General features: G+C 41.6%; 1 protein-coding gene and 3 long non-coding RNA genes across 7 annotated transcripts; 3 read left to right on the top strand and 1 right to left on the bottom strand.

Moving 5' to 3' along the window:
• Nucleotides 1-1311: 1311 nt before the first annotated feature.
• On the top strand, nucleotides 1312-14836 carry LOC147753231 (uncharacterized). Its single transcript, XR_015311842.1, has 4 exons — nucleotides 1312-1404; nucleotides 4161-5654; nucleotides 7104-7334; nucleotides 11762-14836. It is a non-coding gene; the product is annotated as an uncharacterized LOC147753231 (long non-coding RNA).
• Nucleotides 5257-19916, bottom strand: LOC111262208 (testis-expressed protein 9). Of its 4 annotated transcripts, none has more exons than XR_002681463.2 (5): nucleotides 19389-19499; nucleotides 18858-19007; nucleotides 15468-15624; nucleotides 11736-15184; nucleotides 5257-5561 (listed from the first exon to the last, which is right to left on the bottom strand). XR_002681463.2 is itself a non-coding variant. In XM_086968990.1 (5 exons), the coding sequence occupies exons 2-4, from the start codon at nucleotides 19005-19007 to the stop codon at nucleotides 15165-15167; spliced, it is 327 nt and encodes a 108-aa protein (XP_086825116.1). In that variant the 5' UTR covers nucleotides 19510-19916; the 3' UTR covers nucleotides 5257-5561; nucleotide 15164. The 4 variants fall into 4 exon arrangements, 3 of the variants coding, with proteins under 3 accessions (XP_086825116.1, XP_022692038.1, XP_086825117.1); XM_086968990.1 differs by lacking the exon at nucleotides 19389-19499 and adding an exon at nucleotides 19510-19916 and having other exon boundaries at nucleotides 15164-15184; XM_022836303.2 differs by having other exon boundaries at nucleotides 15164-15184.
• On the top strand, nucleotides 15633-18873 carry LOC111262211 (uncharacterized). The gene is made up of 3 exons (XR_015311843.1): nucleotides 15633-15725; nucleotides 18248-18348; nucleotides 18839-18873. It is a non-coding gene; the product is annotated as an uncharacterized LOC111262211 (long non-coding RNA).
• On the top strand, nucleotides 19833-22472 carry LOC111262210 (uncharacterized). Its single transcript, XR_002681464.2, has 2 exons — nucleotides 19833-19940; nucleotides 22300-22472. It is a non-coding gene; the product is annotated as an uncharacterized LOC111262210 (long non-coding RNA).

Below are 22472 nucleotides of genomic sequence, written 5' to 3' on the forward strand. Positions count from 1 at the left end.
CCTATACAATTTATGCAATATAGATACTTTGTGGTGGGACTATAGCTTTACATATTTCTATGATAAAGCGAAGCTTCTTTTGCACGTTTCGTAAACTGCTAAAATTGTAGGGTTCTATCGCCCATGCGTACGATCTATCTAGCGGGCTATCATAGCTTTTCTAGTATTTTACATTTTTTAGATTTTCTCTCTATGAATTAACTGCTACGTGACCATATTGGCACATTGACCTAACGTCTGGGTCTACGAACCACATACACGTACACATGCACGGAAGAATGCAAGTCGTAATTGCATAGTTCAATTAGCCCTCCTCTATTGGGTTGGCAACTCGACGCCCAACTCCATTTCTGCGTTCAGCTTCTTTATTCTATAAAGCAAAGCTGACCCGAGTCTTGAAACCGGGTACCTCCGGGTAATAAACACCGTCGTGTAGCCATTCGCGGCCATTTTGCTGCGCTCATTGAGCCTTAAATTGCGGTAGAGGTATTCTAGCGTCAGCGTGAGCAAAGCAGTGCCACGGTTAAAAGACATATACAAGAAGATTTCGTCATGAAAAGAAAAAAATGGTAAACAGGCAATTTCGGCGTCATTGCGTCCTCGTCATCGTTCCTTAAACGATCGAAAGATCCGACGAGCTGCTCGAGCCACAGTGGGTGAAAGCTTGATAGCAAAGTGCTCTTTTTCGAGAGCCAAGAACGAAACATTCATTACTCGTGGACGAGCCCCATCGGCGGCTGCTGCTGTCGAAGCTCCGTCCGATTTATATAGCTTGCGGCTATGGGCGATTCACCTGTCCGCGAAAATAATTTTAATTCTCAGATCATGATGGGCATCAGTAACGTAAGTACTAAGAATTAGATTTTTAAGCAATAACATCTTTATACAATTAGGCATGGGAAACGTTGGGCCAGAATATGCGCGTTTAGAATTTGTATTCTTGCCAAATATGTATTGCGACTTCGATATTTTTCAAAACCGTTTGTCAACCCAATGGCATACAAATCCTGGCGAAAGCCAGCGCTGTCGAATATCTCCTTGTTGACATAAAATACGCCAAACGCTTATATGCTTTCCGCTTAGAATGGGTGTGTGGCAATGCGCATGCTACGTTATGTACTGCAGGGTCACTTCGAGCAGATCGACTCGTGCACAGCGGACGACGTTAGATTCACTCAACAGGCAATTACCATGGTCATGATGCTACTTGGCGAAGGAGCTACCCTGTCGACGGTTGTGAAGTGTAATGTGGCCCGTCATTTTACTGATTTGATCTTTCTGACGGAATCCTATGTGCCGGCAAGAGCATATGACGCGGTCAATAAGTCAACTAAACGAATCGCGTCTTTTGCAACCTTCGGTCCTGATTCGTCGGAGTAGATGGATTAATTCGCGGTACACGCTGTACGTGAAGGATTTCTGAGCCCGTTTCTATCTCGAAATTAGTTTCCGATAGAATTGTTCTTCCTTAGGGAACAATTTTGTTACGAGGGGTCGGAAGCGGCGAAACTTGATGGTGCACAACCTAAGATAATGCTCAGCTTAGCTATTAGGTTATCTATTGATAATTTAATCTCAGCAATATACTGACGTCATATATACATACGGCCTTTTCGCAAATCGTGCTTAAAATCGTTGTGTAACTAGAATAACAGGTTCCCGTCTATACGCATGACTAACCTATACTCTTTTCCGGCCTTTGCATGAAGTTTTGGCTAATCATGATGCATCTAAAGAACAATCTGCTTTCGGTCGGCATTAAATGTTTTTGAAAATGCAAGTTCTGAGTGAAAAAATTGTTTCCAAACAATTTTTTTGCTAACTTCTGATTGAAACGCATCTCTGCTCCTTTGCAAGTGCACAATAAACATTCCCATTATTTCCAATGCTGTTTATCTATCTCTTGTTAATTACGCTCTTCTTTCCTTTCTTTTGTCCTTTTGTTAAGTAATCTGTCGCATTTGCACATCGTCGGCTTCTTCTCGTAGAAAAGATTTCTGGAGAATCTCACGGCCCGATATCGACATGTAACACCCACACACACATATATATATACACATCTGTAAGCAAAAAAAATTGTGCAGATCTCGTCTATACACATTTGCACTTAGTTGTACAATGAACTACCCAAACTTCTCTCTGTCACAGTAGTAACGTCAGGGATGTTAGCGGCATGCAGTAGAACAAACGACAGATGATAATGGCAAAGCAATAAAGTGGGTTTTTGAACTTCGTTGTCACCCGCGCTCACGCAGAAGGCAAATGCTAGTTGGTCAAGAAACGGGGCCGGGAGGGGGCAGAACAAAAAATAAACAGTGACTCGGTGATTTAATGAAACCCAAGTCATGTATACTTTTTTATGGTTTGCTCGTTATTACCTGGTTAGTTTTTATGTGGCGTCTTGGTATAATCAGCTCACCTGCTTCGGGTTACGTCGGCGTTACTGACCTCTCCCCACTTATTACCAATGCGAAAACTCTGTTGGAAAGTTCACAAATGCCAAAACACGGGCCACCAGCTGCAACGGCCCCTTTATGGCAGGCAAACTGTTACAGTTGCCCAAACAGCTAATTTTTATTTTTCCAGATCAACAAAAGCTATACTAAACCTGGTAAGAATTTCGAACGGACAGAAAAAAGTATATATATTCTGTTAAATATCGTCTCATTTTTACACTTATATCACGCATATGTATCTATATATTAGTTAGTATGCTCGTCTCTTGAGCGTCCTTTGAACTACATATGGCAAATCTCATATATATATATATATACGACCAACGTTAAGAATGGGAGTATTTGTACCCCTGGCCGGGGTTGATATCGCGCTAGCAAGCCATGCTTATTCCTACTTGTTATTGAGTAAGGATAAACACTCAGTCGCACGTTTCTATGTTTAAATGCACAGAAATAATAAAGGAGTAATTTTCCAACTTAACTTTAAGTAATACCCGTGATGAATTAAGTAAAAACTATTTGAACGCTTTTTCAAATATAAAGGTTGTAATAAATATTCAAAAACACTCAAATTTGATGAAGAGAAATTGCCGGCAAGCCCGCGACACGTCCGCTGTAACTAATAATTTAATTATATTTTATTAATAAGCTAATTTTCCTGCATTGAAAGTACGTTCGAGACCATTTTCATCGCATAACCGTTTCAGTTCTGGGTGGTGTCATACTTTTCCTCCAAGAAATTTGTTTTTTTTTTTTCGGAAGTTTTTCGGATTACTTCATCCTTATTACCATACATTACGTAATTACTATGCTAACGCTTAATATACTTACCGTAGAACTTTCACTTTGTCCGTAACAACGGCAAAATATATATATATTGAAGACACTATATAGTCACGTTTAAGACAATTTTATTATGACGTTATCAATCAAAGTTACTGATATTTCTCTCAAGAATCTGAGCGTTTTAGTTAGCAAAAAAATAGATCAAATGTATAAACGCTTAATCAGCATGAGCGGTTAAAAAAAACCAAGACAAAATCTATGATTTACCAAGATGGAAAATAATAATAAATATTACTAGCAACTATTTTTGCATTATTCGTTAGGACCGGCCTGAACTGTCTTAATGTAGCATTAGTAACAGCTTTACGCTGAGCAGACTTTCAATGAATAAATGCGTTTAGACATCGGATTAACATCTGTAGAAATATACAAAACTTCAAAGACGATAACGAGTTAGATACCTTCAGCAGATATGTTTTCCAATTTCAAAACCAGCTGAAAAAACTTCTCAAAACAAAAGCCGTTATTTTGGTTTTTATAACCGTCTCATAAGATAAGACTCGTTAATATTTATGACGCATAGAAGGCAGAGTACATTACGAGAAAAGTATGATTCGGTATATATTAGAAACATTTGCGGTCTAAAATGTCTCAAACGATCTAAAATGTCGAGTTTTGAAAAACGGAAACACGCTACATGTTACTGAAATTTCAAATGTCTTTTGCCTTTCTGCCAGCCTGAGACAATTTTAGGTGTAGTTATATAAATTTGAAGAGGAAAAACTCTCTACTGAACAAAACAAAGTAAAAACTTCGTAAGATATATATATATATTAACTGGTTCACCCACTCGGTGGCGATCTCCGTGGGGGCGGTGGTTTGATTCTGGTTTTGCTTTCAATTTGCTCTTTGAATTAGCTCCACTCTACAAGTGCCAGTAACCCGTTTCCGCCCGTCGACGTTTCCGCCCGCGATGGTGTGTCCAAAACGTAATAAGAACCGGCAAGGAGGCGGAGAAGGAGGCGGAAAAGGAGAAGGAGACGGAGAAGGAGGAGGAGGAGGAGGAAAATGAGGAGGAGGAGGAGGAGGAGGAGAGGTGATCGGTTGAAAACACGCTCATGCCATCATGATTTCAGGTAATCTAATGAAGTCGACGAAGAAAAACGACGTCGAACACACCAGCCAAGTATTGGCTCATTCTGATCTGTTGTTTTTCTTCTTCTGTCGCGTTCCCCTTTAGCCAGCGGCTAGGATCGAAACAGTTGTAACGTTATGCAGGCCAAATGCTAACGATGAATTGCAGAAATGACAGCACCGCTGCCGTCTGACGCAGCAGCTGCGATTAAGACCGCGCTGCACTGAATCCTTTATATAAAAGCGGAATAGAATCAACAGACATATTGGTCGACGAAACGGCAGATCGTATCGATGTAACCAATAGTTCGATTGATCTCGATCAGGCGGTGGCGTCAGATCGAGCCAGACGGACCACGATAAAAATAGCAAAAGTGAAACTACACTTTTTGCCGTTGTTGTTATCGTCGCTGTCGTTGTTCTCCGGTTGACAACAGTAGTTATTGGTTGCTACGATAAGTTGACACTTTGATAACTTTTTTTGGTTGGTCTTTCTTCTTGTTTGCTCCGTTATGGTAATTCTATCCGTTTTTGGTCTTTAATATAATTATAGTTGCACTTTATACTAAATATAATGTTTTCTTTGTATGGGGCGGGATAAGATCGCTCATGAATTTCTCTGGATGGTATCTTGATTTGTTTATACTTCGTTCGAAAAGAGAGGTTATTGATGATTTGGTTCATAGAACGGCTGCGGAAAAGGCAAGAGTGCGTCTGCAGATTACGTCGCCTACGAGGCCTTAGTTACGTTTGTCGTAATTGCAACTTTTGCTGTAAAAGTATAAAAAAGCTTGCTGTAAATGTAAAAACAGTTTATGGGCGAGTCAAATTTGTATGCATGCTTGCACGGCTGACTAATGTAAGTAATTACACATAGCACTTTATCGCTCTGATCGCGTATTTATTCTTATTCTATGATTGCGACGCGTCTGTCGAGGCGACTAGCTCTATAAACTTGAAACTGTTTAACTTAGTTCGAAAATACGCAGGATATACATTTGATTAAAGATTAAAATTAATTATAGATGTAAATTGTCAATTTTCGAAAAATGCTCGCAACATTTTTGCGGATTTTCCTCAATCATGGCGGCATTTTCAAAATCATAATCAATACAACGCTTCGTCTGCTATGCCAGCTAATCTAGTCGACTCTTACGTTTCCAAGTTTGCGCTCGATATCCGTACCTGCAATAAGGTAGTAGAAAAAAAGAACGTTTTGAAACGTGTCTCACTCGTGGGTAAAACAGAGTCAAGTGAAACACTTGAGGTCGAGAAAAGGTAAGATTTCAGTGTGTACCTAATAAAAGCCCTACTAGCTACTACTAAAGAAAACTGCTACTAATAAAAAAAAAAATGCGTTTCATCTGTCTGAAATTAGGAGACAGCAATGGGCGAATTAAAATGTTCTGTTTGGAATCTTAGTTAATTAACGCCCGACCACCAATGTTTATATCGAAAAACTTCATAAATTATCATAGCTTCATAAAAATTTGTCTGGGGGACTTCAATGAATCGAGAATAGTGACTGCGAATTAACGTATACGTTTCAACACACAGCCGTTGTCTAGGGTAGGGCAAGTAGTCGTAGATGTGTTTACCTGACGAAAGCATCATGTAAATGTAAAAAAAAAAAGCCTAAACCATGCAGTAGCTCGCTTTATTAAGATTTGAATAGGACGAGTTAATAGTATCGGTAAGGAGTAAGTGGTAATATTAGACAATACTATTAACAAAAACTACGCTAGTTATTACTAGAAGTGTTTCATCTCGGTCCAAATTAAATAGCTATCGAAAATGTCTCGTCTTTAGGGTAGTTATTTTTAATATAGCAGTTGAACCGAAACCCGGTTTCGAAATAATGCCGCAAATACATCATTTGGCCGACGACAGCTAACATGACGCCAGCGTTGGGCCTCATCGAAGCGCGAAGCAACAGACGCCGCTAGAGATCATGTTATTTTTTAGGCATAAAAATTCATATTGGAACAAGCTTGACATCCTTTTTAACTAATAAATCGCTTTATTATCTTCCGTCACTGTGCTGCTCCTGCTTCATCGCACTTTAATTGCTTCAGCGTATCAATTTGTAGATTTTCGATTGAAACAAAATTGCATTATTTATTTGTGATTTTATGATCGGTAGTTGCACTTAATCGCCAGCCCTATCTGTTTGTCACGGGTCTGGGCACAGCGACACAACCCGCGGCCCTAGATGTCCTTTGTTGTCAGAATCAATCACTGTGCCATAGTTTTTATCGGTGACTATTTGCTGATGACACTACTTACGTATGAGAAATCCCCCCACCCCCCACCCCCCTACAGTGATTCATCTTTCTCCCGCCGAATAGCATCCCTTCATCGACGTTATGTTATTTCACGGAGTAAACGGACTTTGTGGTCGTGAAATCGTATCGGACTACGCCGACTGAAACAGAGTGAGCTGCTGCAATTAATTACTGCCGCTATCCGGCATGACCAGCGGTCGGCGTTCTACGTAGCAATTATCTTAGTCGGTCTCGTTCGTACGCGCGTAACGTGCACCGTATGCGATCGAATCAGCGTCCACGTTTTTTACTTAGTTAGGCAACAGAATCTCATTAGCTGACGACATCATACAATTGCGTTCTTTTAGATGAAGGAAGCTTGCTGGTACGAGCAACTGTAGCTGGGGTACAGATGCAGCTCAATGGATCGTTGTAGAAGTGTGAAATCGCTTATTTTTTCCAGGTGTACCTTTTCATCGTATGTCAACGATGCTACAACGACCATCTGGCATACGGTGCGATCAATGGAACGGCTAGATTATCTAGAGCCGAGTGCATACTGGTTCGGTAATGTTTAGGCGACTGGTCGACTCAGCAATGCTTTCACCGTCGATGGATTATTACCGCTCTGTCGACAAATCCGAACTATATCAGCTTCATACAGGCCATATGTATAGACATGGTATTAGTAACGGTAGGACCGTTTTGCATTCGCACATTGAGGTCGTGTAGAATTCGGGTATATCACCACCCCCATCTGTACTAGTGCTATAACTAATTATAGATATTTACACCCGTTTTTCCACCACCGATAGCAGTCCCATTACACCGCACATTGTTACTATGTATGTTATTCTATATTGCCATTGCATTAGTATGCAGTGTGTATATATAACCTGCTGGTCTGCCTATATGTAGCGCTGTTGTTGTAACCGTGTCGGTCCCTTGGCTGCGGTTCTCCTGCAGCGTCCGGTTGGCGGTCTGGCTTGCCTCCTTGCTTGGCCAAAAGTCTATCTTGTGACGGTGTCCCACGGTAGCTTCTCACGGTCGATGTATGCTTACAGCGTGCCGGTGTGCCTAGCAGATCGCGCGTAGCTTGCAGCGTCTTCGCACCGCCCCGTTTGTCGTTCACTATCTGCGTGTGCGAGCGTATATGTTCGATTCCGCATTCCAAGGATGCCGGCCCTCGCGACCCCTGTCGACGCTTACATCGGCCAATCGCGGTTCTTGGTCCCTTGACCCGTTGCGCATCCGCAAACATCGAAAACAACAACTGACGGATCGTGTATATATATAAAAAAAAAAACTATTAACACTATCAAGATCCGCCGCAAATGCTGGCTTCGCTGTAATGTATTGTAATAGCTAACGTGTAATGGCACCGAAGTGAAAAACGGGGTTACTCTGTTAGCTATTGCAGATATGTTTGCGATCCGAAATCGGAGCCGGCATCCGCGTGGCGGCGACGTTGGGCGGCCCTTTTGCCTGTCTGCGAATGCGTGATGCTGACTGAAAATTGCACGTGCCGCGCACGCTATACTACTGCAAAGATCGCCGCCTGTGGCATCGCAGTCACTGCATAGCATCAAAAACAAACACGACGTTGCGTTACTAAGCTGTGTTGACTTGAACATGCGTGTACGTGTTATGGATCGTATCAGCACATGCATATAAATACAATATATCTATATATATTATCTCAGAACTTGACAAGCTCCGCTTACTCGGGACCTGGTGAATCTAAGTCCACGAGAACGGCCAAACGTATGCACGGCATTCGAACGCAGCCTGCATCTCTTTTGACCGGGATGCTTATAGTCCTGTAGGCCACATTGGCCTGAACTTTTCACGGCGTAATCTGTAATTGGGAATACTCAGAACAGTACGATGCGCACAGAGAGGTTAAACGCACGTGGAATGACCTTGGCAATGCTTTCTGGCGTCTGCATACGGATATAACAGGACACAGCATAAACGCCATAAACATAGTAGAGGTGGCTCTTTCTGTCGCCATTTTCCATAGACAAATACTAATACTGCTGCTACAGTGATAAAATAACTCGATATCCATTTCCAATTATTGCCCATATCTGTGCATTTAAATCGATAAAATGCCTATGTACACACGAACCCACCATTTCGGCGGGTTTAAAATAGGCAAAAAGGTTAATCTGGGCGTTGAACATGGCCATTTGGTTGAATGATAGCGATGATTTGAATTCATCAAAATAGACCATTCATGCACATATTGCCCGAGGTGACAGCGCTTTCAGTGCGATGCGACCAAATTATAAAGAAGGCTGAACGTCTCAATATGGTATAAACGGATCGGATGACCACTGATCTTCAGGCGTTTCGCCTCCTATAAAAATGTTTTTTTTTTTCTATAAGCTGTATTGTTCACAGGCCGCGAACCTCGAATAGAGTCTTCATTAGGTATAAGCTGTTGGGGACGGGGGTAGAATACTGAATCACCAATATATCTCTTAAAAGTTCAGTACTTTCTTTAGTCGATCACAAAATTACATGAAACAAAAACAGAAATCAATAAGATAGCAACAAATATAAACAGCGTCATGAAATATGAGGGTTTTGATTAGTTCCAGTATATATTCAAAGCTTATTTCAACGAAACAATGAGTTTCACAGAGTGAGAAATAGGGGGTATGGAAATTCGTTGTACGCTTCGAAGATGTACTAGGCGAGCCTTATCTATTGTGACGAACTGTGTGACTGTTCGCACCTTTTCATAAATCGTTGTCACAACAAGATTCGGGACCTTAGATTTCAGTTACAAGTGCCTCCTCTGTTCTTTTAGTTACGCCCTATACTGAATGAACGATCCCGTTCGCCGCGGTAGCTTTTGACAAACGAAACTTTGGTAGTCGTAAATGTTGTAAGTACTCTGTGTGTGTAATTCGTCTTATAAACGATGTATTTTAGACGAAGAACATTTCTAGCAAGTTTAAAGAATTTGTTACAGGTTTCTTATTCTACTTTTCTCTACTTTTTTTTTTTTTTTTTGTCTAATACTTTGCTTAGCCAAGAGACAGTAGCTGGGATTTTATTTAAACGTATTGATCGGCGCCATTTGCCTGTTGACCAAGCCTCCCCGTTTCGGTAGTCTGTAAGATAGTTTATTGAAGGCTCGTATAGTGCGGCCTACAACTGGCCCGATTATTCACTAAGCGTCGTATGAGTTTTCACAAGGTTAGGTTATGAGATTTAATTTTAGAACCAATTTTAGAAGGTGCTGATAGAACTCTAGCTTTGCTTAGATGATTTGCTGTCTCCGGCAATTGCGACTCCTACGGGATGCCGCGTACTGCATGCTATGTATGCGTGTACAAAGACTGTCGTCGCTGTCGTTAGCATTATCATCCGCCACTGCCCATTTCAACTGTCGCCGTCACTTCTAGCATCGTATCGCGTCGCAAGAAACTGGGTCGACTTTTCTCTCAACGTCAGTTCTGCGGCTGCCAGCCCTATTCCTAATGGTCGTCTGGAGACCGTCAGCGGGGGCTAGTTAACATTGCATTCATCACCCTGTTACGGCTAGCACCGATCCCTTAACAGAAGCCGACATGGACTTCTTTCTTTTAGCTCCGAAACCAATGGCAGTGGAACTACCAGCCCAGTAGCGATATCGATCCTACTATTGTCTACCAATGCACTTGGTATGTATTCCGTACACAACGCTGCAATAGTAATAACACCAGCCGTAGAGGACATAGCAGTTCTTATGTCTCATGCACCATATATTAAGCCACGTGTAGTCGTCTAATATATTTAGTGTATCAAGTGGCGCTAGTGGAAGGTAGAAAATAGTAGCTGCTCCTTGCTTACAGTAACAAGGCCCTTTAGCAGCGCCTGACCAAACAAGCCGATTATCTGCCAGAGGATCCGTTTGCCTATTTGCTTGTAGCGTGCAACAGGTCCGAACGAACATGAATAGGCATACGTTAAACGAAATTGTCATCGGGCAGAAATTACAGTCAGTACGCGGATTCATAATCGGGCCGAACACGCGGTTCAACTTCGGCCGCTGTGACTGTTGCTAGGGGGATGACGAACTACCTAGTAGATATTCGGTATACCAACTGGCCGCTAACTATAATTAGCACTGCGACTGCCCCTATTGCCGTTGATCACTGCGAAGATGGTTAGGACGTTCGGCCAATACTCCCTTTAAGCTCCCCGTACCGATAACGCTAAGATCGTGTTGTCACGACTGGCGCTGCTGTAACGGTCGCGCCCGCTTCTTTTAATATCCTGTCTACCGCTTCAAAACAAACACTTCAGACGCACATAAGCGTGATCGGGAGAAAGTCGTACGTAAAACGCATGCAGTTGCAGTAGCCACATGGGGGCAGCAGTAGCAAGCTTGCATTGCCCCAGCAGCGAGGCAAAAAAATCAACAATGGTAACAACGACACTAGGGACAGTGGTATGATTAACACAATGGATGCGAGTTGCGGATCAGCGATCGGCCGGCGCCAGTACACGCTTACCGAAACCGCTAGGCTGAATGAGGCGGGTTTTCTATAAGAGATGAATAACAGCAACGAGAGAAGATTGCCGGTAATGATGATAAGGCATCTTTGGAATTGAACGGGGCCAGTGAATATGCTTGTAGTCAAATACAACAGCCAGTCTAAATATATATACACATATATATGATCCAATGTAGAAAAATGGCTCGTTGGCAGAGGGCACTTGAGTTAGATATACATATTAGTCCGCGTATCGTGTGGGGCATTGTGAAATTACGTAATACCTATAGCTAAAATGTATATATAATGTACAGATTATGCTCATAGGCGTTTTTATCATAAGTTTGATTGAAGATATTCTACAGCTAGGAATAATATATGCGTTAGGCGTAGCAGCTATTGCACTAGCTATCATGTAATTAGGCAAGCGTAAGTAGTACTTACTTCTGATATTCTATCAGGTGTCTTCTTTAATGCACAACAAAAGGAAAAAGCACACAGACTATACCGAAACTATCATGTTTTATAAAGACAACAGAATAACTTGAATACAGAATCCCTGATTCGTTTGTGTGTATGTTATTACTGCGACTATAAAATACCTTGAAGTGAAATTCTGAGTTAGCAGGAAGGGTCGTGTTGGAAAGCGTCTATCAGAGCCACTGACAGACCTGAACTATTGGGGTGTGGCACCATGGTATCTACAAAACCACTAGATCTTCTGGCTTCGCTTGGGAATGGACGACCGCTACCAAAACGTCTATAAATGGATATTATAACAGTAATAATGGAGACCTTTAACTCGAGACCCCTCGCACACCAGTTCAGACCGCCGAAACCACTACAGACGTCCGCTAAATGTAGGTCATTGCGTTGTTTGTGACAATGACCATTTTTATCCTGACGTCGCGCTCGACCCATGACATCGTTTATTTCGTTGTCTATAACGAGCAGCATTAATTTTATCCAAATGCCGCTGCCGTCGTGATCAACGACATATCACTCTCATATCAACTCTTGCCGTTGGCGTGTGGTTGCGTCTAGAGCCGCCGCTGCTGCTGCTGCTGCTGCTGCTGCTGCTGCTGCTGTAGCTGCCCCTTCTGCTGCCCCAACCGGAAAACAACGTCTGTTCAGCATTGACGGCATCTAGCCGCCCATATCATCATCTACTAGGGCCCTGCAACCCCGCCACGTCCTTTGCGACTCTCCGTGCCTAGGCAACGATCTCCGTATTCCTGATTTGACAGAGCAGATACCGTATTTCCGCTGCCGACCTAAATAAGCGTTGCTGACTTGTTGACGTGGACAACATCTCTGAACTCACGTAACTATGCAAGCTACTGAGCCTGTGGGTCTCTCTGGACATCTTTCCGTTCGACTGCGTACACGACCCGTACCGTCTCCGGACTGACGCTGTAGCTAGTCGCCTACGTGAGCGTTCATGGCTCTATTGCATATGTTCCACTGATACGAAAAAGGAGAGGACGCCTACACCGCTTGCTTAAGCGCCAACACGTGCTCATAGCCATTGCCTCTTGTTTTGAGCTGGCAGCTTGTGTCTGCGATCACCTTTTGTGGTGGAGACGCATAGCACCTGTACAAGACCTTCTTTTCGTCGTCTTCTGTCGCTGGCGAGTACTTTGAGGCGGTCACAGTAGTGTTCGAAGCAACGGAATGTTTTGCCGCCGCCATCGAAAACAGCCGTTGCGGTCGTCTCCCAGCTACTTAAATGCTTAACCGTCCGGCACCATTAGACACAGCTAGCGAGTACGTACAATATACAGAGCTACAGAATCTATTAAGTAGCTAACGAATAGCGATTTATTCCGCCGCAGACGCCTGCAACATAATTGCTAAATAGCGGCGAATCATGTTAAAAGTAGTAACTATGAAGCAACGCTCAGTGACAACACCGGACGTACGTTTAAAAGATTTATATTGAATCGCTATCGTTACGAGCGATTGCCGTTTGTACAAAAGCGACCACTATGACCATTGTTGGCAGGCTGCTACGAACGTTGGTGCCGCTGTGCCATGTTAACACAATTCGAGATCAACAAAATGGACTCACACGGATTCCTGGAATTAGACGCTGAGAAATTTCTAGGCAGTCTGATCTTAATATCTGGAATATTGCCATTGCTGATTACTGAGACGATATATGTTCTAAAACGAACGATTTGTTTTCTAGTTCGAGAGTGTCTCCTAACGACATGTATCTGTCGGTCCCGGAATTCCCCCTACATAATACTGTCTAATGGCCATATTATAAATTCGAAAAAAATACACATCTTCAGCATCACAAAATACAAAATAAGATTGTGTATTTATAGAAAAAGATATAAATAGGCGGAGTACATATGTACAAACGATGAACAGGACTGCTTGTGTTAGATTGTTGGAATAAGTGAACATATAGTAAATGTTGATCATTGCACCCTCGTCAACTCATAGCAAGACCGTTGTCTAACACTTCGCTAGAAAGATTTACGATTCGAGAGGGGGTTCTAGAACAATAATAACCGTATGATAATATGTTGTTTTTTTTCATTTAGTGGTATTCGTTTTACCTTGCACATTGGAGCTATCGCTCTGGAGACTCTCCGGCGGCAATTATTTTACCCACTTTTAATATCTATTGTCTCGGTAAACCAATTTATGTTTACATAGTATGCGCCACAGGTTTTCCTCGTGGGGTATATTAGCAATGAAAACTGTATAAATATATATAAATCTGGTAAATTTTAGGTAAGCCACAGCTTGCCTAGGTCCGAACCCAGACCGAAGACTACAAAGAAAGGCACTCTGCGTAGACCTCTGACGCGCGCTCCTGTAAACGTTACTTACGTCTTACGTTGATTTTTTTCTATTATATATTTTTTGTTTCTCTTTTTTTATGAATTGTAACTTTGCACATTAAGTTTACAGTTACGCTTCAGCGCTAAAATTATAGCTTACGGGATGCAATTTTAGCTTGAAGTTAATCGTGCGCCATTTTGAAATAATTAAATGCCAGCTCGAAGAATACTGGTCTGGACCGACAGACTTTATAGTTCGAGCTTTATTTTAGCCTAAATACATAAACCTTGCGTTGCGAAGTTCATCGTCTCGGTCCACCTAAACTTACATGCAACTGAGAACCAGACTTGTGCATGATTTATCCAGCCTGCCGGCGAATTCTGTTTGTAGAGCTATGGCCGGCTAAATTCACACAGCTTCAATCGTAACCGTAAGGCCTTTACCGTAAACATTTGCTTTGTTGAAAACTGAACTTTATAAAGAAACACAAGTAATAACTAGAAAGAGCAACACTGTATATATCTTTACCCTTGAAATTAGAGAAGCAAGACTGTGACCGAATTTGTTTAGGGAATGAAATAGTCAATGAAGCAATTATTTTCTGTACAAAACAACAAAAAAGTATATTCGGTCGTCCGTATATAACTGATACAGCCATAAGAGACTCGTCATTGAACTCTCTAGGAAGCCCCACGGCGACGATCGTCGGCCCCACATCGCATATCTTTCGGCTTTCCCGCTAGATCAAAGATATACTGCTTTCTCCTCGCACAAAAAACTGGAGCACATAGAGACTTCAAGCGCCGCGAACTTTAATCTTCTACGAATGAAGGATATATTGCAGTGTGTATGGATACATTGTGTTGAAACGCTTCTAAATAAAACGAAAATCCAGTAAAGAGTGTTCAGCTTACTCTTTATTACTAACTGGATTCAATATATATTATTCTAACATAGAGCAGAAACGTGCGCCTAAACAACGTCATTATAGGTAAATCAATAAATCAGATGCACGTACATGCGTATGTTAAAGAAAAAAATCGAGGTCACTTAATCTAGCCGCCGGAACGGAGTATTATCAACTTTCTAAGATCAAATAGTTTTATAACAGGGGCATCCTTATCAGAAATATTATATAAGGTATATTGCAGAATATAATTATCCTCTATGTAACTGGACGTACATTTAGGTATAGTAGTAAATGAATGAAATAGATGTAACTGTAGCTCACCTTATTCGGTTGTATCAGCGGCTTTAATAATGAAAAAAAAAAAAAGAATTACAAAAAAAATTAGCCGGGCTTCTCATTCCACAGTAGCCGATGATAGAATGCAGATGGCAGAAGAGCTTGAATGATTTTCCAAGTACGGCTTAAGATTATTCCAGATTACATAGTGTCCATAAATCCTGCTGTGTTATAAAACAATGCTGGTCCAACCTTGGAGGCTCTGCTGCTAACTCACGGCAATACGACAATTCTGTGAGTGTTAGAGCATTCTCACGGTTCCTATTTCGACCTCAAATCGAGGACTTACTTGGCGCTCCAAAATTGATGTATTTGATTAACTCATCTTCCTGGAAATGGATAAGATTACTCGATTCCAAGTGGACTTTTTGCTTTTTCAGAACGTCGATTAATCTCATTTGCTTCTTAATTAGCACGAGTAGCTCAACCTTCTGCTTCTCGAGCACCTGGAAAAGAACAAACGGGAATGATTTTCGTCAGGAGGCGTGTGAAGCCGTAACTCCCCTAGCGTTGCCGGATACCTACAATTTCTGAAACGGCAGATTAGGTTCGTCCTCATCGGGAAGCGCAAACCTGATAGCCCTGCGTATACACAACACAGCCTTAGTCGCAGGTGACGACAGGTGACCAACTAACCACTGGAATCACCCATTTTATATGTAAAGTATATCTTTTAGGATGGCCGACGGACCTTATCGCGTATGGTTGTACCGCTAAGCTTATTCGTTTTTTGCAAGAAAATTCTTGTTTACTAGGACATGCACAAGAACATACACATATTCAAACATGTTAAGGGTACCAAAGCGAGGAATTTGGGGTCGGCACGCATTCCGCTCACGACCAAAGATGCCACTTCACTCGGTGCTAGATAAAATAGCGTCTTTGTCGAAAATTGACAAGTTTGTATGGCACGCAAATTTCCGGTAATAACTACAAAGCAAAATATGAAATCTTATACTATCGTTTCTTCCGTAATAACTATATTACTACATTCCGGTAATTTCAGCATTGACAATATAAGAAACATTTCTAAACGGACGGAACGTTTCTCATATAGAACTAGCTTCACAAAAATTATCAATCACAAATGTTCAGGGCAATATAAACTGGTTGGCTGTACTCACTGCATATTCCTTCCACAATTGAAATTAATAGAAATACTTTACTGAATTCGATACTTATCACCTTAATCGTTCGTTTGGGACTCATCGTTTCCGTATAGCTCGTTTACCGCCATTTGCTTTTCCATTTATGAACATGCGTTAAGCGTGATTTCCGGACAAACCATATAAAATAGTTGACATAACAAAGATCATCGTATCATTAGATAGGGGGCGTAATCAACTACAATGTTACATCAAGAACACAGATAATTTACGCATACTTCTAAACGTTTATGCTGAACCAGGTTCGTAAAACTTAGTATTATTCAACTCGCTTTTGCATATGAATCTGTACGGGAAAGGCCATCATAAATTCCTGCAACGGGTAACCGACATTTTTTTGACGGGGTTTCTCCGCAGCGAACTGCCGAGTCCCGCAATAGCGGTCTGATCTCCGGCTACTTATTTTTTCGTAGCACACGTATGGCAAACCTCCTTTATAGTCAATCAACCAATCTGTGTGCGATCCTCATATTTTCTCTGACTAAACAATATTAGCTAGCGTACACTGACTGAGATTAAGGCCCAGCCGTAAGATACCTATCACAAGCGACCTTCGCTTTGAAGCGGAAACTACTAAGTCATGTTCATCTGGATTACGTGTTCCATAATCTATATGACTAATCAGCAGTTATAATATTCTATCACATTAGAACTGTAGCGTCACATCGTGTGTATAGCAGGCGTCTCAGAATAACAGAGAAATGGAGATCTCACAAGCGGGAACGTTCTCTTTTCCTTCCTGCACATGCTTTGATCGCGATGTAACAACGATTGCATGAGCTCAAGGCTCAACGAAACAGGCTATGCTGTTTGGAGGGACTATGACATGGACTAGCGGCATGGAGGAACAGCAGTACCTCCGGCATATTATTATCATTACTATTGTTATTACTGTGATATGCTACCCGCCCACATTTGCACTACTTCCTCATAAATACAATGATATTTCAATATACTAGAAATTTGGATTGTGGGCATCGAAATCGAAAACCAAAGAGAGGCAACAAACGTGCGACTCGAGAGCGCGACTCAAGTAAACTGGACCTTCTCGGTAGGCCCGACACGAATCGTGTTTGTCAGTAGTCACTGACGCAAAAGCCGATAGGAGGAGCCTAAGACGGAAAAAATTCGCGAGTTGTGACGTATGCGTACGTTCCCTAGAATGATCATCATGACGGCAAAAGCTAAACTTTATTATTTTGCCACGCTACTAGTCGACTATTACAGGAAACGTGGAGGAAGTGGTCGCTTATCCCCTTGCCGACGATACCATTGGCTCTACTCGTTGTCATTCAGAATTGTTACATCACATCTACGACTGCACCGATAGAGATAAAGCATTCACAGAGAATGCCATTGTAACCGTGACAATAGGAGGAGACATGGCGACATTGGACCTTGGCTAGGCAGTTAGTTATTCGGTCGTCAGCGCATGTATATGATACGTATTCTCAACGCCCGTTTCCACACAGTCACTGACTCTCAAAGTTCTGCCTCAGTCCCGTCCGTCACTCAACACATTCAATTTTGAACAGCTAGCTATACCAGTCACGAAGTATGGAAGACGGATGTTCCAGCGAACGAACCGATGGCGGTTATATCGGGTTAAAGAAATTGACCACGGGGCTCTTGATCAAGAACGCTGTTCTATATGTAACTAGCGGTGGGAGAGCCAGAGGTTAGCCATATACCACACTAGGATGTATGGCGGCCTTTTGTTGAATCTTAATCGGGCCCACACATACGATGACGAATACAGTTACCCTAGTGGCAAAAATATCCTTACACTAGCGGCAGGTTGGCCTTTTTATTGTTTCCTGTAATGTCCTCGCTCTCGTTTGCCTTCTTTAGAGAGTTAGCGAGAACAGTATGTCATTCACTTATAGTGACTACATTATTGCAGCTGGTAGGTGGCCCACCTTAGCAGATGGTACGGCAAGCCACTCAATGCACGTTGAGTGTCCACTCAATCAAACTGTGATTGATATAGAGGACTGATCAAAGGTGGGTATGCTTATAGTATTCTTGCTTTTTCAAATAAAACTATGGTTGTCTGGCCACGACTTGTGGGGTCAGCGTACGAATCGTCAAACCGACGAGATAACTCTAGCCCAGATAGTTCGAATTGTGACAGAAAGGTGTTCATTTACCTCGTCGCTCGATATTTAACGTTCAGATGAACTTTTTTTTCAAACATAAGCTGGGCGTATATGGATGAGGGAAAGCACCGGGTACGAGCAAGCTTTGGTTCCTCATGTAACATTTCCAGGTGGTCTGGTACTTCACGGTTCATTATCATATCATGCTGTCTCATTCATATACGGGTTTGCTGGGACAAGTATATTGATATATCTACATTGGTGTGAATAGCACTTAATTTTAGTGGATAGCATTTAAAAAGTTCGGCTTTTCTCAGCGCTCATTTTTAGGCTACTACAACCTTTTTCATAGTTGTTTTTTTTTTTTTTTTTTTACTTTCTTGTCACCTGGTCAGCAATTTTTGTTCATGTTACCTGTACTTTGTCAAGTAGCTCGGTGAGGTTGCGATCCCGAGCCCCGGATTCATCCGTTGAGGAACGCAAGATCTGCAGCTCCATCTGACAACGTGATAGTTCCGCTTCGAGATCCGACACCGAACGATTGCCACCGTGACCCGAAGCCATCTATAGACATTCATTCCGAAGTGCATCGTGTTAGTTTTTTCAGATTTATGCATTTGTTATAATAGAAACTCATTGCTCGCAATGTTTCCTATTGCTAATTAGAATAAGACATACTTAAATAGTGCCTCGAAATACTTTGTTAAATCACAAAAACAGCATGAGGCTCGTGAATATCTTCTACTACCAGCAATAGCATTTCACCATCGGCTCAACATTGCTAACGACAGTTAGCTAATATTATCATGTACAATTCTATACGATCCTGCGAAAACGCTAGTGACGAGTGTGTGTTTTTTTTTTCTCGTGCGGCAGCTGTTACTCAACTTTTCTCTTGTAAAAATTTCATGTCTGGTAGAAAACCACCATCTTTAACGTTCAGACCTGCTTGTTCCCTGCGTTCATGGTTCCAGGTATCAGGGTTTGGTCTCTAGCAGATTTATCGAAACACCAAGATGCTATCTGGGCCACGATCTAATTCGCTCTGAGCTCTGTGTTCACGTACCTTTAAGACTTGTGTACCAGCAAGCAGAATGGAGTGTCGATGCCTGAACCACCGCTGGCTAAAGGGTCCTTTTGATGGGCTATAAAATCCAGTTAGATATATTATCACTATTAGTTTGAATAACGTGCTTCTCTGGACATCACACCACTAATCTCGTATAGTTGTCTAACAGGATCAGGAGCCTCGAACGGACGCACGTAGTTTTACTAACAAGATGCGTTTTTTGTTGTTGGTATGATCGTGAGGCTGTAATATGTGTCGATCGACCGACTGTAGTTGTATTGCATTGAGAGTGGACAGCTGGGAACTATTCTCCACAGCAACGGTTGTCTGCAGTTAGGGTGCGCGAGGGCGGGTGCTCGGAATTCTGGTGCGGCGCTATGGAACACCAGATTGCCACCAAGCAGCCCAGCTCCGCTAGGGTATCGCAGGTAGATTAATATACTATGTAAACATGTCTGATTTTTTCCGTATGCATGTAAACATATCGTACCAATTCTCGTCACCTTAAACGGCAGTCTATTTTGTTGAACCGTATAAACATTACCAAATTTAACCACTTTATTGAAAGTTGTAGCGTACTGACGTGCGAAAACGTTCGAGTTTTCTATATAGTTATACAGAATAGTTTATCTCTGCTAAAAGACAATCCGCACATATGCGCAATAGACCCGTTGGGCTGTAACTACGTAGATGATATGCTCGTCTTGCGTTGAGAACGAGCTATAGGATCAAGCAACCTGAATTAGATTCAAAATTATAATGTCTAAATCTTATCTATCAGTCAAACGTACCACCTAAACATTTATGGACGGTTAAATCTTTCAAGATCTACTCATAGGAGGAATATTGCTTGTTGTCCCAGGCGATGCCATCTCCTCAAAGCTAACGTTCGTCTATTTTATCTAACGCCCACGACAAATCAGAGTACCCTACGTATGGAGATATAATACGGTTGAGTACGAAAGTTCAGTCGAGGCACACCTGAAAAAAAGTCTTCTTTGTTAAGTGTGATTCGACATAATCGTGAGAACTAAAAAACAAACTTGCTAGTGGTTGTAAGTTCGAGCTCACTTGCATATTAAGCAATTGCCATTAATTTATGTATCGGACAATTTGTCAAACGACCAAACCCACTATCAGGTTAAGTTAGGTCAATCTAGCAGGAACTGATTGGGAAGATGTGACATTGGCATCGGAAATAACATGTGGAACTTCCTATGACGGAAACAGACCGTGTTAATAGTATTACTTGTCCTTCCAAACCGCAAAATAATCCTACTTTTAATAGTTTCAGCTATATCAAATAGTTAAGGACTGTGTAATTAGTAAATAGTGTCTGTGTAATTGATTTGAACTATTGATTTATTTATTACGGATACAGAGAAGAGCTGCATAGCTGACCCTCTTCTTACTTCAAGTCTTCCTATCATACGATAGGTGAAATATTACGTCTCCGGTCTCGTCTCGCTTTTAATTTTCTGATGATGCCATTTGCGACCTTAATCAATCTATTCTTCGACAAAGGTACTAGTAGTGTACGGGAGAATTTGAAGATGAGTGACTATTTAAATACCGAAAAAAGCAAACTTTTACTATGGAGGACTCAGTTTATCACTCTGTGCATAGAATGTACGATACTTTTACTAATCAAATATGCTTTGTAATTAATGATTGTGTTCTGTCAGTGAACGTGAATGAAGGAGCACATAGAACAGGTAAAAAAGATCACGGGACGCGACTTGAATCTCTGCGTCAATATATATTTATTTTTACCCACGTGTGTCCTATTTGTTTAACAATTTCGGTCACTCTAAATCAAGTCAAGCATATAGACGCAGGCTAAGACGTCACTGTAATACTATTTAGTCTTAATGCCATCTATCCATTCATTGAATAAGCCTCCTTTTCAGCTTTGAAAATTTCGAAGTTCTAGGAACTACTTTACATTTCTTGACCCCTACAGCATGCGACACAAGCTTTAAACTTGTTTTTTAAAGATATTTTGACTTATTGGGCCATAGTAATGTAATTTCATTAGGTTTGTGTTTACACATAGCGACGTTCGTACTGTTTATAATTTAGCATGAGATATTATTTATTTGACGGTGAAAACATCTCACGTGCATCTGCGCTGCGAGAGCCCGACTGTTAACAAGTTGCCCTCGGGCATCCTACACACAGTAAAGCATTGCTACCGAAGTAATCGGGGCTTACCATCATCAGCTGGGCGAACTGCATTTACTTTGGGAAGATTGAGTTTACATACTCGTGGTCTACCGGGCCAAATTCGACCATATGCTCAACAATATTTAAGGAGAACACCTAAACAACAGAATCGAAAGGCACGGTCCAATTGCTGACAGTTTTCGTTTGAAGAAACAGTGTGCTACGATCTTACCTGCCAAATCGATAACATGAAGCCAGCATAATGGCAGATAAAACTTCATCTCTGCTGCTGCTGCAAAAAAATTTGAAGTAGATGGAATTCGACTTATCCATAGCTAGGAGATGTCTTCATATTAGGCTGTGTAAAAAGAAAACTCATTGATTTGCCTATTAGGTCAGTGTTTCAAATATATAAAAACGAACGATGGGTTAGCGTCAGCTCATCTCGTGATGGTCAAAAGATTGATAGGGAGAACATATCATTTTTGGCGCTTTCATTAATAATTAAAATATATTCAGATTTTAATAGGGGTCGTCTGGCCCTGTCAATAATGTGACAATATTAATTAAAAAAAAATTTCGCACTTATCGAGATTGTCATATGGTAACGTATGATTGTAGAGACGCTACGTGGGACATGAGACAAGCAATATGTCAACAAAAACCCGAAGCTTAAACGGCGGTTTCACGTCACCACAGAAGTTTGATCACACCGATCAACTACACCGACACGAAGATAATTGTTGAAAACCACAGCATGTTGCATAAAAGTCTGAATAAAGTAAACTTATTTA

This window comes from Varroa jacobsoni, unplaced genomic scaffold, assembly GCF_002532875.2.
Source record: "Varroa jacobsoni isolate VJ856 unplaced genomic scaffold, vjacob_1.0 scaffold_638, whole genome shotgun sequence".
NCBI lineage: Eukaryota > Metazoa > Arthropoda > Arachnida > Mesostigmata > Varroidae > Varroa > Varroa jacobsoni.